Source organism: Poecilia latipinna, unplaced genomic scaffold (genome assembly GCF_001443285.1).
Source record: "Poecilia latipinna isolate Pla-1442-1.1 unplaced genomic scaffold, P_latipinna-1.0 Scaffold245, whole genome shotgun sequence".
NCBI classification, from domain to species: Eukaryota; Metazoa; Chordata; class Actinopteri; order Cyprinodontiformes; family Poeciliidae; genus Poecilia; species Poecilia latipinna.
The window spans coordinates 345,737-362,360 of NW_015112861.1; the positions used below are offsets into that span (position 1 = coordinate 345,737).

Consider the following 16,624-nt stretch of genomic DNA (forward strand, 5'->3'; position numbering starts at 1 on the left):
TATCTCTTTTGCAGAATGTTAACACAGCACATTACAGGGTGTAAAATGAAAAGTGAACGCATCTACTCTTTACGCAAGTCGCTGTTTCATAGGGAAATCCGGCAAAGCAGGAAAGCTAACATACCATGTCATTAAAGCCACGACACGTGCATGCATACAGCTCTGGAAAACAATTAAGAGACCAGTTAAAATGATCAGTTTTGTCTGATTTTACTTTTTATAGGCACATGTTTGAGTAATATGAACACTGTTCTTTTATTATATGAAATACTTACAACTTTCCTCTGAAACTCCTAGCAAAAATGTAGTATTTATTTGTGGAAAATGAGAAATGTTCAAATTAAAGAAAAAGATGCAGTGCTTTCAGACCTCAAATAATGGAAGGGAAAAAAAGTTCATGTTCATTTAGAAACAACAATACTAATGAGTTCAGAAATCAATATTTGGTGGAATAACCATGAGGTTTTCTATGGGGTTCAGTGCAGTGGTCTCTTAATTTTTTCCAGAGCTATTTATACATACTGCTCCGTAGCTCAAAGATTCAATCTCACCTCAGTGACCAACTCAGTGACCAATGCAAAACGAAAAAATAACTTAAGAGTGCTTGTATCAGCTGCTCTGCACCAACTGTAAATCCTCTTCTTATCCGGAGTTATAGCCTTGACGGCCTTTCTGCTGATCTCCCTGTTCAGGCCACAAATGGATGAGCTAAAGGTTCGCATTGATGTGCTCTTTGTCCAGATCTACCGCCATCGTGACAAGCTGGCAGCACTTTTTTTGTGCTTTCTGGCGATTTCTGAAGCAGTAAACACCAGCCCGCAGAGGAACACAACAATAAAATTCAGGAATGAATGGTTAAAACTGCCACAATCTGACAACCAGGATGACCACCAAAACACTCCAGCGGTTGCGGCCTTGACCTGGAGCCAGCCCTCATATCAAAACGCCACTGTTGTGCTGCCAGAAGCAGAACAATGACATGGCACAGAGAGGAAGCGAGGTGGATCAGACAGTTGTTGGCTTATCGTTAACCCACCCACCTCCACCTACAGGCTTTCAAGGTTACAAAGCGAGAGTGAACATTTATGTACATAAATATATATACATATATGCTACAACCCATCTTTATCTGTTTAATGGTGTGCAAAGTAAGACTTGATTTATTATCAGTCATTAATCATTCATGTCCACACCACTACTGATATGAGCCCCGCATCGCACCTGCTAGTGAATTAGAAATGTTGCTGCTGCAGCTCAGCACTGCAGGTCAGGGAAGTTTTTTAATTAAAATTTTGCACTGTAGTGATTTACCCGACTATTGGAATGCAAGTCACACGGTAAGATGTTGATGGATATACTAGCTGTGTTGTGACTGAGCTGCTAGATTTCCTATTATTAACAGATATTTGTTTCTTACCATGTTTACTTTTACTTAACCAGAGTTAGTTTGTTTAAGTATAGATGTGGATAGGTAATGTATTTTCAATCAGTGCCTTGCTAAGGTATTCACACCACTCGAACCTTTTCCTCTGACTTTTATTTGGATTTTATGTGAAGGACACATAAACATTTGTTACATTTTCAGTTGGTGCAGTTCAGTTTCATGCTGCAAACACACCAAACCTTGTTCACCCTCACACCTATGGCGGCGCTGCAGCAAAAACCACTGAAGGACACAACATAAAAAACCTCCAAAGAAGACACTGAGAGAGCGCCACTTCCTTCTTCACAAAATCATAACAAAAAAAGGAGTATTGTCAAATTTTAGTGGTTTTAGGATTTTTTTTTTTTTTTTGTCGTTGATGGCCATCTCCAAAACAAACGTATTCATTTTGTTTGATTGTATTTATTTTCCAGTCCGCTTGGCATTCCCATGCAGTCAAACCACACAAGAAAGAGTTCACTTCAGCTGAATCCAGATTTGTTTTTAGGTGGACTAAAATTCCCTTTCTAGACTCCATCAGAGTTCGATTGCGGATTAACACCTCACTAAATGAAATGGACTTTCTAGGCAAAAGAACTAAAGCGAACTAATCGAGGCTGGTGTGAATCCACCTTTGATGAAATTCACTGAGGTTTGTTGTTGTAGCATGATTACATGTAAAACTGTTTAGGGGTGATGAATACTTTAGAAAGATATTGCCTAGCAGTGTTACAAGTTCTCTGTTGACTTACCTTGTAGCCCACAGTGAGATCCTGGCAGTCCTGTGTGCACCCACTGACTCTGCGGTTCAAACATTCATTCACATTGCAGTTCCTCTCATCTGATCCATCTCCACAGTCATCTTTCCCATCACACAGATTCCCCTGAGATATGCAGCGGCCATTGGAGCACATGAAGAAGGAGCCGTTACACAAGCTTCCTGAAGAGAACAAAGAAAAACTATCATACCCACAACCCCCTGTGATCACTCATGAAAGCTCATAAAAGTCACTGCCCTCACACTGGATAATAGCCAATAAATTAAACTCAGAAAGTCAGAGGCCTTTTTGTTTCCTCCATATAAATCCACCGGTTTCCTTGGCGAGTGATGCTGCTGGTGACACTGATGAAGAGATTCTTACAGAGAGCCAAACAGCAGCCTTACCTGCAGCAAGACATTTGAGGTTCAGCGGCAGTTCATCTGAGTGATCGGGACAGTCCGCATAGCCGTCACACTCCCACTGAGAGCTGAGAAGACAGCGGCCGTCCCCGCAGCGAAACTCCCCAGATCCACAGGAGCGATAGACTAAAAAAAGAAAGCGAGCCACTATCTCATCGCTTTGCACTCGGACTTGTCAGTTTCAGAGCTTTCGGTTTGGTGGGAACCTTTGCAGAGTTAAGTGTCAATTATGTTAAACAGATTTACAGAAAAAAAGATTTGCATGACCACTGTTGATAGCATAATGAGGCACTATCAGAGTGTAAATGGAATCATTGCTGGTCAACAATTCAAGCCATCTGGAGGTGTAATGGCATTCACAGCTGCAGCAGCCAACATTTCAAGAATAAACATGCGTTTCCTTGGTCAGTCATCGTAAATCAAAGCAGCAACAGAGAATTCCCTCCACATGAGGTACTCCATAACAGTATGTGCCTAAATAAAACCCGGGTGTCAGCATGTTCGCAAGCATTGATACAAATGTGTCTCTTGTCAATGAAGTATTAGTATAACAAACCAGCTGCAAAACACAAGAAACATGCAGTCTTGTCATTTTAGAAATCTCGAAGGAGATTTTATTGAGTCACTGCTGCCATTATTGAAAGTTGTTTTCTTTTATTTAGAACTTTAAAGAAATAAAGTTAGATCAGATCAGAGACAGACTTGTAGAAATAAGACATTACTTACACAGTGCCTTTCTGACAACATGAGATAAACTAAAAGATTAAACAGAAACAAGACACTGTGTGCCAGTCTAAATAAATTCAAGAAGCGAGGAGATATTGTTTTTTCTCCCTACTAGATCTTGAATTATGTTTCTGTAATGCGCAATGAATTTTTTGGAAAGATTATTTGCAACTTTCTATTTTACATTAACTTTATTTCAGTGTTACTTTTTTATATTTACATAATGATGCGGGTGACCTTTGCAAATACTGATTTTAATATTTCAGTTTACAAAATAGAGTGAAGATATTTTTCTCGAGTATCGGAGAATTTTTTATATACTTTTTTGTTAACTGGATGTGACTGGTCAGACACTAATAACCACTTCCTACTTGAGAGAGTATTTCATCAATGGGATGTGTTTATAGAGATCTGTGACTAAAACATTACTTTGGGTTCACATATTCTGTTGCAGCTTCTGGGTTTGGCCTATTATTCTGCTTTTTCACCTGTTCCAGTTATACATGTGCAAAGTTTGATTTGTTTTTCTTGTTAAATGTAATAACGGCATGAAAACTGATTTCTGTTTCATCTGTCAAAAACATTACATGCAATGACAGATTATATACACTATAAATGACAGAAAGGAATATTTCCTAACTAAAAGAAACACAAAAGAAACATAATATAAATTTTACAACAAAAGAGTAAAAGTGAATGAATGAATAGTTATTATTACTGACAGTTCCTCGGACTCGACTTAAGAGGAAAAGAGATCGAGCTTTTTCTGTTGTTGCTCCTGTTTTATGGAATAACTTACCTTTCCAGATTAGATCTGCCCACAGCCTGGATCATTTTAAATCACTTCTTAAAACTCATTTTTACTCTTTGGCATTTAATTGATGTATTGTTTTTACTCTGTTTTGTCATTTGTGTTGTTGTTCTTGTACAGAACTTTGGTGCAGTTTTATACCTGTTTTAAAGTGCTATATAAATAAATTTGGCATTGACATTGGCATTGAATAAGAAATAGGTGCTTAAAACATTGAAGTCAAAATATATCCTACTCTCTGAGAAGTATACTGAAATGATTTCTGTCGAATTTGAGGAAAAGGCGATTTAGCAGATGAAAAAAGTATAAGTTAAAGTTTTGGGATCGGTTGGATATTAAACAAACTGAACCAGAACATCAGTGGAACAACAGAAGAATACAGTGTGTGTTATGGATCTGAAGTCGTTACGAGTCTGATCAGCCTGTATGAAGACACAGACTATTGTAGAATGGACCTGTTATATTCTGCCTATTTAAAGTTCTCAGATATGTAATTATCCTGAGAACTTTAAGTAGGCAGGTTAAACCACCTGGGGATTATTTTAAAAGCTCATCTGAATTTTTATTTTTTAGTAGTGAGTAATCACGGACAACCCTTATTTTCAGGGTAACACTTAAGTCATAAAGAAACTGAAGGATTCAAGAGTCAGGACACTAACAAAGGATTGTTGGGGACTGTTGTAGAGGAAAGTAGGAGTTGTGGGTGAAAGGTCAGATTTAGACATTTCTGAATACTACATGCACTGTTACATTCAGAAATCTGTCCACCATTGCTGTTTAACAGCTCAACCTACCGACTGCAATTTTCAAAAGAGCCATTCTCATTTATCACTGTTAAATATGAAGAACATGAGAGACCAAGATAAATCTACTTGCCACATTCCACGGACTCGTCAGATCCATCTCCACAGTCGTTATCATGGTCACAGACGAATCGCTGGGGGATGCACGCTTTGTTGTGGCACCGAAATGAGTTGTCATCACATGTGTTGTTTGGTGCTGATGGCCGAAAGAATAACAGTCAGTCTCTAATGAACGGATAAACTTTTTCTTTCCTGCTGTGGTACAGGGAATGTCTACAAACTAGTGTTTTGCCTTTTATGCTTTTTTAAATTGTTGCTCCCCTGCTAAGTGGATTTGAGTCAAAGAAGTAATAACTCTGGTTACGCCACTAAGTGATGGCTGTATTTGTGTAGAAGCCTCTAATTATCCAATTACCCACTAATTCTCTCTGTATGCATCCTTTTTGCACCGTGGCTTGAAATTTGTTTAATCTTTAAGAAATGAAATGTAATAAAAAATAATAAAGCTGTACTGAACTAAAAGAAGGAACCTCACCACAGCCTGCTGGAGAGAGTTCGTCGCTTCCATCAGGACAGTCCCTCTCACCATCACAAAGCCAACGTTTGGGAACGCAGGCATACGATCCAGGACAGCTGAATAACCCTGGAGCACAAGTTACTGTGCCTGAGAAGAAAACAAGACCGCATCATCTACTTCTAAATACCAAAAGACCTGGTTCTTCAAAGAAAAGAAACATGTTTGTTTATTAGCACTTCTGGTAAACACCTATAGAAAGCTTAAAATTGTACAGAAGTTTTATTGCTTTACCTTAACCTTACACAAAAAAATAAAAAATAAAACAATAATAATCTCATAAAGTGAAGCTTTTATCTTAGAACATTTAGTGCATGTATGAAAATTCCCATTTAAGACTTTTATAATACAAGGTTTAATTTATTTAAACTTGCTATAGAGGGCTTTTTTCTGGCATTGCTCCCAAACAAGTTGTCATATAGATGAGGCGAATAGCTGTTAGGAAGATTTTGTGAGTCAAAGATCCAATAAATGCTATTTCCCACAGTGATTTTTGAAGATTTCTATGTAGTTTCTTGCCATCCAGATGAGTGGGTTAAAGAAATTGGCCTCTTTGTTATGTCATATTTATACGGTGGGGAAACAAAGAAATTGTGGATTACTAGTAATGTAAACTTCAAAAACAAATGTGGCAATAGGATTATTTTTTGGTTGAACTAATTGATAAATATACAGAGATTAACAATTGCAATTTTCTAAATTTAAATCATACTACTGCAATAACGCGTAATTTTAAGGCTTTTTAAATGTTTTTCAGTGAGAAGGAGGGGCATTGAACATGGTCAGCACTGCTTAACTTAATGGTGGTGTTGCTAAATTTTTTACCTTCCTTAAAAATAAAACTAGTTGCGTAAATTTGCAAAACAGATGATATACTAAATGTATTTTACTTACAGTATATCCTCCTATGAACCAACTGTAATTTTCTCGGTGCAGCAGTTCTTTGTTTAGTGCCAACAACATACTGACTGTGCTTTATGAATAATAATTATTTTGCGAATTCTGCACATCAGCAATATTAACCCCTTTTTTCTTAGCACTGCCCTTAAAGGCAAATACTGACAGGGAGAAAAATTAGCTGCACTGAGAAACAAAGGTAAATACTGCAGTTCAATTAGGCATGTGTGCCTACAATGCCCATCATGCTTCTGACAAGAATTGTGCTTTTGGAGACCTCTGGACCATTTCATTAATATTTCCATGACACTCCATTACATTGAAATTACACCACCAGTGTTCGCAGTGGTTTCTGTCTCTTTATCATGGCTGGTTTTGTTTTATTGTAGAATTCATTACACATACATCTCATTTTCCCACTGAAATAGCTATGCCTCTTGGGTCTTGGTGATGAAAAATCTATTTGCCTCAGTGCTCACTCGAATTATCAGAAATGCCTGCGGTCTCATTTGTTGCCTCATTAAGGCCGTCTCATTTCCAGTTCTGCCTCTGGAATGCACGAAGCTGCAACAAGCAACATGGCAGATGTGACCTTTTATGTTAATAGCAGAGCCCTCATGACATCTGAAAGGGCACTAACCGCAGATCTGCACACTCTCGTCGAGTCCGTCCTCGCAGTCGTTCTCCCCATCGCACAGCCACTGTTTGGCAATGCACTTGTTCTTGGAGCAAGCGAACTGGTTCCACAGGCAGGATGAGTCTGCGGAAGGTAGTGGAAGAAAATTCAGCACCATAAATCAAAAGGAAAAGGAAACAAAAATAGAGGGAAAAATACTTTGGTCAAAACACAACAAGTGGGCTGGCTCTCATTTGCTGCTTAGTTTTATTGTTTGGCGCTAAAGATTTTCTTATTAAGTAGCAGCCATTATCTATAGAATTGCAAATGGAAGTTTTATTTCACCGTCTTCCAACTAAGAAATATTGGAGTTTATTGTGCTGGGAAAAGAAACAGTTAAAGTAGTGCCTTGAGTCTGCTAATTTTATCACACTGTAATAAAAAGCAAATTTGAAAATATTTTTTTCCTGGAAAACTAAATTTCAGTGTTATTTTATTTCATAGAATTACATGTTGCTCCACACTGCTACAAACTGCTGTTCTGAAAGTGTGGCATGTTTTTGTATTCAACCTTTTTACTCTGACTCCCTAAAGAAACTTCAGTTCAACCAAGTTGCCGTTTTAATAAGTGATAGGAAAAACAGGAAAAAAAAGTGAAAGAAGGTGTTCTGATCTGATGAGATTGATAGTTCAACTTCTGAACTATCTAAAAACTAACAATGCGCATCACTGTGAGAAAACAGTTTTTACTGTGAAACATGGTGGTGAGTTTTTTTCCTCTTGAAAACTGCTAATTGGAGATGTTTTGTGAAAAAAAGGACAATTTTTCCATACATGCTGATAGAGATATACCACAAACAACTTGCAGTTGTCATTACCACAAAAGGTTACGATGTCAACTAATTCATACCGGAGGCTGAAAGGAAATATTATTTGCTCTTTAAAACTAAAGAATCAGATTTCTTTCACCACATAATTTCTTCCAATTTATCATGAAAATCCACTAAAATACCATGAAGTTATGAGAAAAGGTGGTAAAAGTTGAGGGGATTGAATACCCCTGTAAGGCACTGAAATTGAATAGTTCATCCACATCCGCGTTGGTTTAGTTGAATGTTCTCATTTATTTTTGACAGGGAGGAGCTGAATGTCGTCTAAGAGAACACTCTGCTGATTGCTGTATAATGGCCATTGTGTGAAACTTGGATATACGGTATTCATGAGCAGCGCTGAATTTGTGTCACCGAGCCTCGTACTTTCCCTGGGGAGTTGCTCTGTGGTCTCATTCTCTCAGATGTCAGGCTGGGCTAAGTCTGCCAAAGCTTTGATAAGATGTTGAGAGAAGGAAAGGGGGATGTGTGCTGCAGGTCAGACCACAGCACAGGGAATTATGGATCCAACTAAAGGTGGGGGGTAGCAGTGGAAGAAATAGCTCCCACTGAGTTGGTTTCCCCTCTGACAGACTTTATGCATCACTCTATCTTTACGTGCCCTCATACCAGGATGTCAGATACGGGTGGAGATAAACATTGAATTGCTAAATCTGGAAACTCAGATTATCCAGACATCCTGTGCATGAATCCAAATTTGCACTTCAAATGTGAACAGCTGCTTGAAGTGTACAACAAAATAGCAGGTCTAAAGCACACTAAATGCATCAAAGGAAGCCTTTCATGTCTCATTTTCAATAGTGAATTGCGAAGTAGAAAAGTGCATTATTCATTGTGAAGGGTAGAAATGATTATTTCGTCCAATCAGATGTGGAACTTGAAATCTCTGAAATGCAAAGACATTTCCCTCAAACCACAATGCTTTCGCAGTCATGTTATCTGTCACTCGGGCTTTTTATATGATAACTAAACCAGAGGAATAGTAATGTCAGTTTGTTGTGAAAAGAAAAGAACATCTTAGAGATGTGGGGCATAATCCACAACAGTCTTTATGAAAGCACAAACAGGCCAAAGAGACATTTCTTGATAAAAAATGAAAATTGTCTTTATATATTATGCTGCTTTATAGAACCAAGACTGACAATATTCAAAATAAGTCAGAATTTAAAAGGCATTAAACAAAAATGTTGTAAACTGCATTCCTTCTGTCTATTCTTTGCAGCTAAATATTAAAAAAAGAAATGTGTTCATGTCATTTGAACAGATAGACAGAAATCAGACAGTCTTGAACTTTCTGTGGTGCCTTTTATTTGCCGTCAGACTAAAATTGTTGGTTTGCAGCTTCCATGCAATGTCTTTGGGTATATTTAAATCGGTTCATGTTGATGTCATGTTTTGGCTTTATTGACAACATTTACGTTTCTTTTTCTTCTGGAGTTGATATTTTGGATTCATACATTGGATGAAAAGTATGAATTAATCATAGATTTTCTCTATTTGGTCAGCGTAATACTTACAGGCTCAGTTATACACATATACCACCATAAATATTCAGCAAGTTTCACCCCAACCGCATGTTTTGTTTTGCTTTGCTTTTTTATATTGCCGTCAATACACTTCTGGGATAGTTTTTTTTTTTTTTTTCTTCTCAGAAGGAGCAGAGCTCATTTTTCTGGCATGAAGAGGATTTTCTAGAAGCGTTTAATACACTTGAGGTCAGGGCAACACCAGAAGCTTAATGCTTTTTAGGTACATTCATTTGCAAGATGTACCTAAGCATCATAGCTATTTTTTATTATTTTGTTATCTGATGATGACAAGTTTTATCAGATGATTCAGGAAGAGGGACAAATGCATGTTCCCAAACTGGTTCAAAACTCAAACATTTATCTGGCATGACAAAAACAACTTCTTGTGATCAGAAAGTTCATCTATTTTACAACAAGCCAGGTAAGAAATATTGACAGATTTTACATTTCAAATCAGTTTGGACATTTGACTGGTTGACAACTACTTAAAATTAAATCAATGTTACATTAGCAAAAAGAGATATTTTATTAGATTCAATAGTGAAAATATATGGATTAAATTATATATTGTGTTGTGCTGAAGTTGTATATTAAAAAGTGATGCAATACTCTTTCACTCTGCAGACCAGCAATATTCCTCACTGCTACCTCCATAATGTCTTATATTTAAACTCAATAAACTCAAAGCGTAGGTCGTTTTTCTCTTTTTCAAAATGTGTGCATATGGATTAATAAATCAAATCCAATTACCTTGCAGACATGTGATGGTGATAGAGTTTAACAGCAACTCTGACCACCTACATCAAAGCACTAAGCTCATTTTGCTTTGATGCGAGACTTACCGCCGTGTGACTGAGTACGTGTGCAGATGCTTGTTGAGTTTTTTTGGGCTAAAATGATCAAGTGCCTTGACTTAATTATGCTTCCACTGTTTAATTGGAGAGATCCTGGCTTTGTCATAGCAGGTTCTACATACATTAGCATGCATGAAAGAAGAAGCAGGAATGCTTGCTTGGGGTGCAGGAAGGAGTTGAGTGGCATTGTAAAGCCTAATTCTTTCACGTTTTCAGAGAACCTATATTTGCATGCGCAGTATAACTGCTTCATAGACTGATGGGTGGTTAATTAACTGTTATGCTGGATGTGTTGTACTTTAGAATTCAAAAAGAGAAGTCGAAAAATGTGTGTCATATCCAGGGTCAGAATTAGACTTTCAAACAAGCGCCAGTGCTCACTTAAAGACAAAAAACAAACATTGACAGAAGAAAATGACTGTTCTTTTTGTGATGGTCAAAGATGAAAACTCTTTATAATTATAATTTTCTTTGACAAATGGTATCAACTAACCAACACACATTTCTGGATCAGATGCGACAACACAGAAAAACCCAGACAAAATGTGATCAGGTGAGTTCATTTAGTGCTAAAACTGCCATTATATTGCTTTTTATGAATATCATACAAGTGCATTTGAATGGTAATGTAAAAAACTTAAAATATCGCCGTTTTAGGACACAATGACACTGTAAGGGTTCTTGTCAGTACCGTAACTACACTCCTTTAACTAGTCCACATTTTATCACACTATAAAGACAACTTCAGTGTGATTTATCAAAATCTTATGGGATTATATATCACTTTCCTCTAATAAATAAATCTCTGGAAAGTGTCCCTCACTTGTGGATTGAGCCCCAATTAACCACCGTTGAGGTAAAAGCCGTGTGAGTTACAGGGGTAAGGATACTTTTATTTGAGACACTCTACGGGTCGGGTCAGGGTGACTGGGTCAGATTCTGATGCCGAGGAGATGTGGTATCACACAGTGCAGCTGCTGCCTGCACTGGAATACGGCAGTGTAGACAGCAAGGTCATTTGGCTGACAGCACACACACTGAAGCAGGGACAGCTCATGTGGACACACACACCATGGCTTACCCTTTCACATCAGACTCATGTACCAGGCAGTATGTAAAACCAATTGTTCAGAATGGCATACATATAATCTTTTCATAATATGTAATTGCGTCAATCTACTTACGACAGGAACACTAGTTGCCATCTTATGAACTGACCTACTGTTGTAATCCTGTTTACACATCACTGCATTGTATAAAACTGAGTCTGACTTTGAATTCATCGCCTTTCCTCCCTGGAACCGGCCTTTGAGTGTGTTCCCATGTCCTTATCTGCTTTGAATACAATGCTCAGAGAATAATCAGCTCACGTTCGCCTAAAACCAAAGCACAAAGTCACCCTGATACCTCCAAATCAAGTCCAGTTCAATAAAACTGCCTTTAAATGTCAAATGCAGAGTGTATAATTTAATTTCATAATAAATACAGTTTTAGGTGAATCTTTTAGATGTTTAACAGAGATTTTTCTCTACATCTGGCAACTGAGTAATTCCTCAATGGATGTTCAGTCGAAAGAAGCTATTGTTGAAAGAAAGTCCTGAGAAGTCCAGTGAGGAACTATTTGGAACAAGACTTGTGGAGGACGCTGCAAACATCGTCTGATAAGACTAAAATCAAACTAAAATCAAAGTTGGTCTGAACACAACTTCCCCACTGCAAAGATAAGATAAAAAATGTTTACTGCCGTTGTATTATGTGAAGAAATATAACCAAATTGCTCTACTGACACATAAGGTGCAAAGAGAAATGCAGTATCAAATATGATGCAAAGAACAAAATAATAAAATACTGGCAGCATAATTCTGTGGAGATGCTTTTCTGAAGCTGGGAAAGAAAAGCTACGCCAAGTTAATGGGATGAAGGACGGAGCTAAATACAGCATAACATAAACTGAGCTTTTACTACTTTGTAAATTAAAGTATGCAAAAATGTAATTCTCAAGATGAACAAAACTGGTAGAGATATAGCCTAAAAACTGGCAGCTGTAATTGTGAAGATTACTAGATAAAATAATTAATAAGAAGGACTGGAGGCTGTTGTACAAGGTATTTACTTAGAGGGTCATAATACATAAGCACGCTAAACTTTTCAACATTTCTTTGTAGAAAATTACTGAAATCATCACTTTCAACTTCATCACAAGTTAGTTAAAATAATACATATATTGTGAACATGAAGCATTTATAACACCACACTTTCATTTTTCAGACTTAAAGCATGTTGACTTACCACACTGGAATTCATCTGCTCCATCTTCACAGTCTTTTTGGCCGTCACACAGCCACACACTAGAAATGCAATTCCCACTCGGGCAAGCAAAGTGGCCCTCCTCGCACTTCTGCCCGTGGGAAACTGGGGCATACAACAAAATCAAGTCAATCCGCTGAGCTTTAGCAATGATTGAGGTCATTATCATCTCCCAAGTTCTCTCTGAATCCCTTGTTTCACTGCCATAATCATCTCCAAAAATGAGATGGAGTGTTTTCAAACTGACGCCGGCTTCCCTGACCTGCCTCTGATTTCACAGGGAAAAACGTGAGTCTTTGTGCAGCTCACCCAGGCAGTTGGTTTCATCTGCGTAGTCTCCGCAGTCATTTGCACCATCACAGGTCCATGACGGATGGATGCACAGCGAGGTGGAGTTGCAGCTGATGAAATCCTTTTCTTTCACCCCCAGCTTGTAAAAGTGAGAGCAATCGGTGTGGTCTGAATATAAAACACATCACTAGAATGACTGCCTTGTCACAATGCCACTGAGGTGGGAGGTGATCGTGAAGAGTGAAACACTGAATCTGGCCTATCTAAAGTTAAAATCACTGGATATTTGATTTGCTAGAAAAGCAGCTGCGTGTATGAGTATGCATTTTAATTTTGGCTGTGGTGAAAAAAAAAGGAACCACTTACTGCAGTTTTTTTCATCTGAGGCATCGGCACAGTCAATGACCTGGTTACACCAAGCTGAGACGGATACGCAGCTCCCATCCTTGCAAGACATTTCAGATGAGCCACATGTGGTATCTGTTGGAGCAAACGAAGATTTGATATATATATATATATATATATATATATATATATATATATATATATATATATATATATAAAAACAGGACCTTTCCCATGTCATTTTCAAAACCACTCTTTCAAACCTGTAGTAAAAATTAGCAAGGTGCTCAGAAGAATGATCTTTTTTATGACTTCAGTGTTTGTGCAGCTGGACAGCTTTAATAGTAAATGTCAAATCATGTATGCTACTGCAGAAAAACACAGTAAAGAGATATCTACTCAGCAAAGAGATATCTACTCAGAAGCTTACACACACTTATGTCATAAATGATGCCTTCATTTTGCATTTCCAGTACTTCATTTTAACTGTTGGCTTTTGGGCGTGGAGGTTAAGATAAAACATATAAATATATACAGGGTTAAATATATGCACACATTCTTGCTAAAATCTGGATAACATGGCATTATGGTGGCCCCAGGGTTAGAGCATGTAACCCATGTAGTCAGGCCTCTTCCACACACAAGAACAGTTGCATGTGTGCATCTGTGTTCAGTCATGCATGCATGCACACAAAGAGGAGAACTTTTATATTTTTTCGTGTATTTATTAGTTATTTATTCTACATAATGTAGTTTTTTTTTTTTACCACCTTATTCTTTCTGTCTAGACATCAGGCGTTAAAATATACACTAGCAGTAACACTGAGGTGAATTCTCTGCTGTGTGTGAAACACTAAAATGCAATGGTAACCTGAAAGTGCTCAACCTGAGCTGACTGCAGTTTGTCCTTTGACAAGCTACAACATTTTTCTCTTGATTCTCCTGGATGTTTTTCTCACTGTAAATCAGCCTGAAAAGAGATGAGTTCATGACATCTGACTTTTTTTTCTCCTGAGTGTGACAGTTCTTTTGATAGTCAAAGCTGTTTCCCATCTCAAACTAAATTGGCCACGATGGATAGAGGTTACAAATGTATGCATCAAGACACACATCCCTTACCAACCCCTCCTGCTCTCCCTGCTCATATGATGCTTTTTAATCTGTTTACAAATAATATTGATTCAGAATGCTGCGTCTGTGTAAGTAGGGATTTATATCATTGAGAAATCCAGAAAACAAAAGATTGAATGAGATTCCTGCACAGTAAAACTGCGCATATGCTTCTGATTTGAAGTCCATAAAAAAGATTAATTTTATTTTTGTACATAAGTTCATAACAGCATAATTATGTATTCTGTTGGTCAGTAAAAAAAAAGGTTCTTGATGTACTAATGAAAAAACAAGAGGTTGGTAATGGACACAGCATACTGTGATAAACTGGCTACTAAAATCCCAGATTGCTCAATTGGACGATCCTCATTAATTATCAACCCACTGGTATCTCCTGGTGGGTTTAGTCAGCATGGCCAAAATCTCTAAGCTTGAATATTCTCCCACTCTCATCAATTACTGCATGAAAATAAACATAAATGGAAAAGGAAAAAAACAAAAAACAAAAAAAAACACACCTTCAAAGACATAGTCCCACCAGCAAAATAAAAAAAAAATAAAAAATAAAAAAAAACACCAAATATTGTTAAAGCAACTTCCAGGGGGCAGTGGTTGGGCGTCTCTTTTAATTTGTGCACTCCTTATGATCTTTGGGCTCATTAAGCAGCGAGGGCTTAGCACAGCGTGTGGTCTCGTGAGCTGTATTAACATAGGCACGAGTGTGACTAGATCCTGCCCTCAAAGGCAGGATAGAGCGCGAGATCAAACAGCTGCAAACTCACTGCTACAGAAGGCTTCATCCGAGTTATCCCCACAGTCATCGATCCCATCACAGAAACGACCACTGGCCACACATCTCTGGTTGTAGCAGGGTCTAAAACCCCTCCGGCAGGTCCTGTTGTCTGAAGAACAATTTAATTCCTTTAAAATCATGTCCAAACTCAAGGCATCATCTAGTGTTTTTATTTTTTTTAAATTAAATCTGTCAGAATCCAAATGAACCTAAAGTGTTGTTGCTGGTTATCTTACCACAGTACTGCATCTTCTCATCTGATTTATCTTTGCAGTGAGCCACGCCGTCACAGGTTAGCTGATAGTCGATACACTCTCCATTTCCACACTCAAATTCAGTGTAAATGTTACATGATGAATTTTCTGCTGCAGAAAAGAAAATGGGGTGAAATAAAATGATAGTAAATTTTAGTGAGTGTCGATGTTACATTGCTAAGCAGTTATTTTAACAAATAAGATGCCATAATTGCCAACTTTGATGACATCTAATACTTAACACATCTAATACTAATACTGAAATTTGCAAAACCTCTTCATTGGTATGAATGCCATCTGTAACTTTAAATGATCTCTCAGAAATGTTCACTTTTGGAATGGAATGATAGTACACACAGAACTGTGATATTAAAAAAAAAAAAAAAGAAGATAATGTGTTTCTCTCTAATTCACACATGGAAAAAAAATCATAGCTAGACTTCGATAATATTGGGTTGAATGACCCTTAGGGAGTGACTGCAGCCATTAGCTAGCCTTCTTAATGACTCTGGCTGGAGATAAGACCATTGTTACTCAAAGACTGTGGATTCATGTTTGTGTCCCTATCAGAAACTGTTCATAAGCCTAATTTATAATTTTTCAAAAAAGGAGATATTGGTGCCCTTTTCCAGAAACCTTATGTTAGCCTCCTTTATTCATTTCATAATCTTTTCTGAGCTTTGATGTTTATTTGATAATAACCCTGTTTTGATCATCCAGCAGCATCCAAACTTTAACCGAGTTGTCGATTTGAGGTGATACTGAAGAACCGGAAGGTAGTCCAGCTTCTTACTTATCCCATATACTTTATGCAATAGGTGTTTAACACCTGAAACAGAACCTCACTGTGGATAATCATCTCAATCTTTTTCTCCTCTGACAAAGAATGTATTTTTCCTCTAAACTAAATTTAGATTATCCATGTGGGCAGCAGCGACTCAGAGGTTGAAGTTGTTGATTTTGCAGCAGGTGTTCTTTCATGGTTGGCAAACTTTTTATTCCCGGTTTATGTTAAAATGGCTTTATTATGGAAAATGACACTTATTTTAGCATATTCCAGTTTATGAAAGTCTTGAGATTTGGTGATTTGTGGGTTGTCGTTGAGCAATGCAGCATGACTGAGGGTGACAGTTTGGGTCCGATGATAATACCTTGCACCAATCTGGGCATTTTAACAACACGAAGATCCCAAACACACATCAGTTACAATGGTTTTCCTAA

General features: G+C 37.6%; 1 protein-coding gene across 1 annotated transcript in view; it reads right to left on the bottom strand.

Annotated features, from left to right (window-relative positions):
- Nucleotides 1-16,624, bottom strand: part of lrp1bb (low density lipoprotein receptor-related protein 1Bb) — a gene marked incomplete at its 5' end in the record, with an annotated part of 155,067 nt that overhangs the window by 64,056 nt on the left and 74,387 nt on the right. Inside the window, 10 exons of the mRNA XM_015032561.1 lie at nt 2,176-2,363; nt 2,589-2,729; nt 5,017-5,139; nt 5,479-5,607; nt 7,055-7,174; nt 12,593-12,715; nt 12,920-13,069; nt 13,268-13,381; nt 15,139-15,258; nt 15,386-15,514. Of these exons, the coding sequence (XP_014888047.1) occupies nt 2,176-2,363; nt 2,589-2,729; nt 5,017-5,139; nt 5,479-5,607; nt 7,055-7,174; nt 12,593-12,715; nt 12,920-13,069; nt 13,268-13,381; nt 15,139-15,258; nt 15,386-15,514 (1,337 nt within the window). The remainder of the gene's footprint in view (nt 1-2,175; nt 2,364-2,588; nt 2,730-5,016; nt 5,140-5,478; nt 5,608-7,054; nt 7,175-12,592; nt 12,716-12,919; nt 13,070-13,267; nt 13,382-15,138; nt 15,259-15,385; nt 15,515-16,624) is intronic.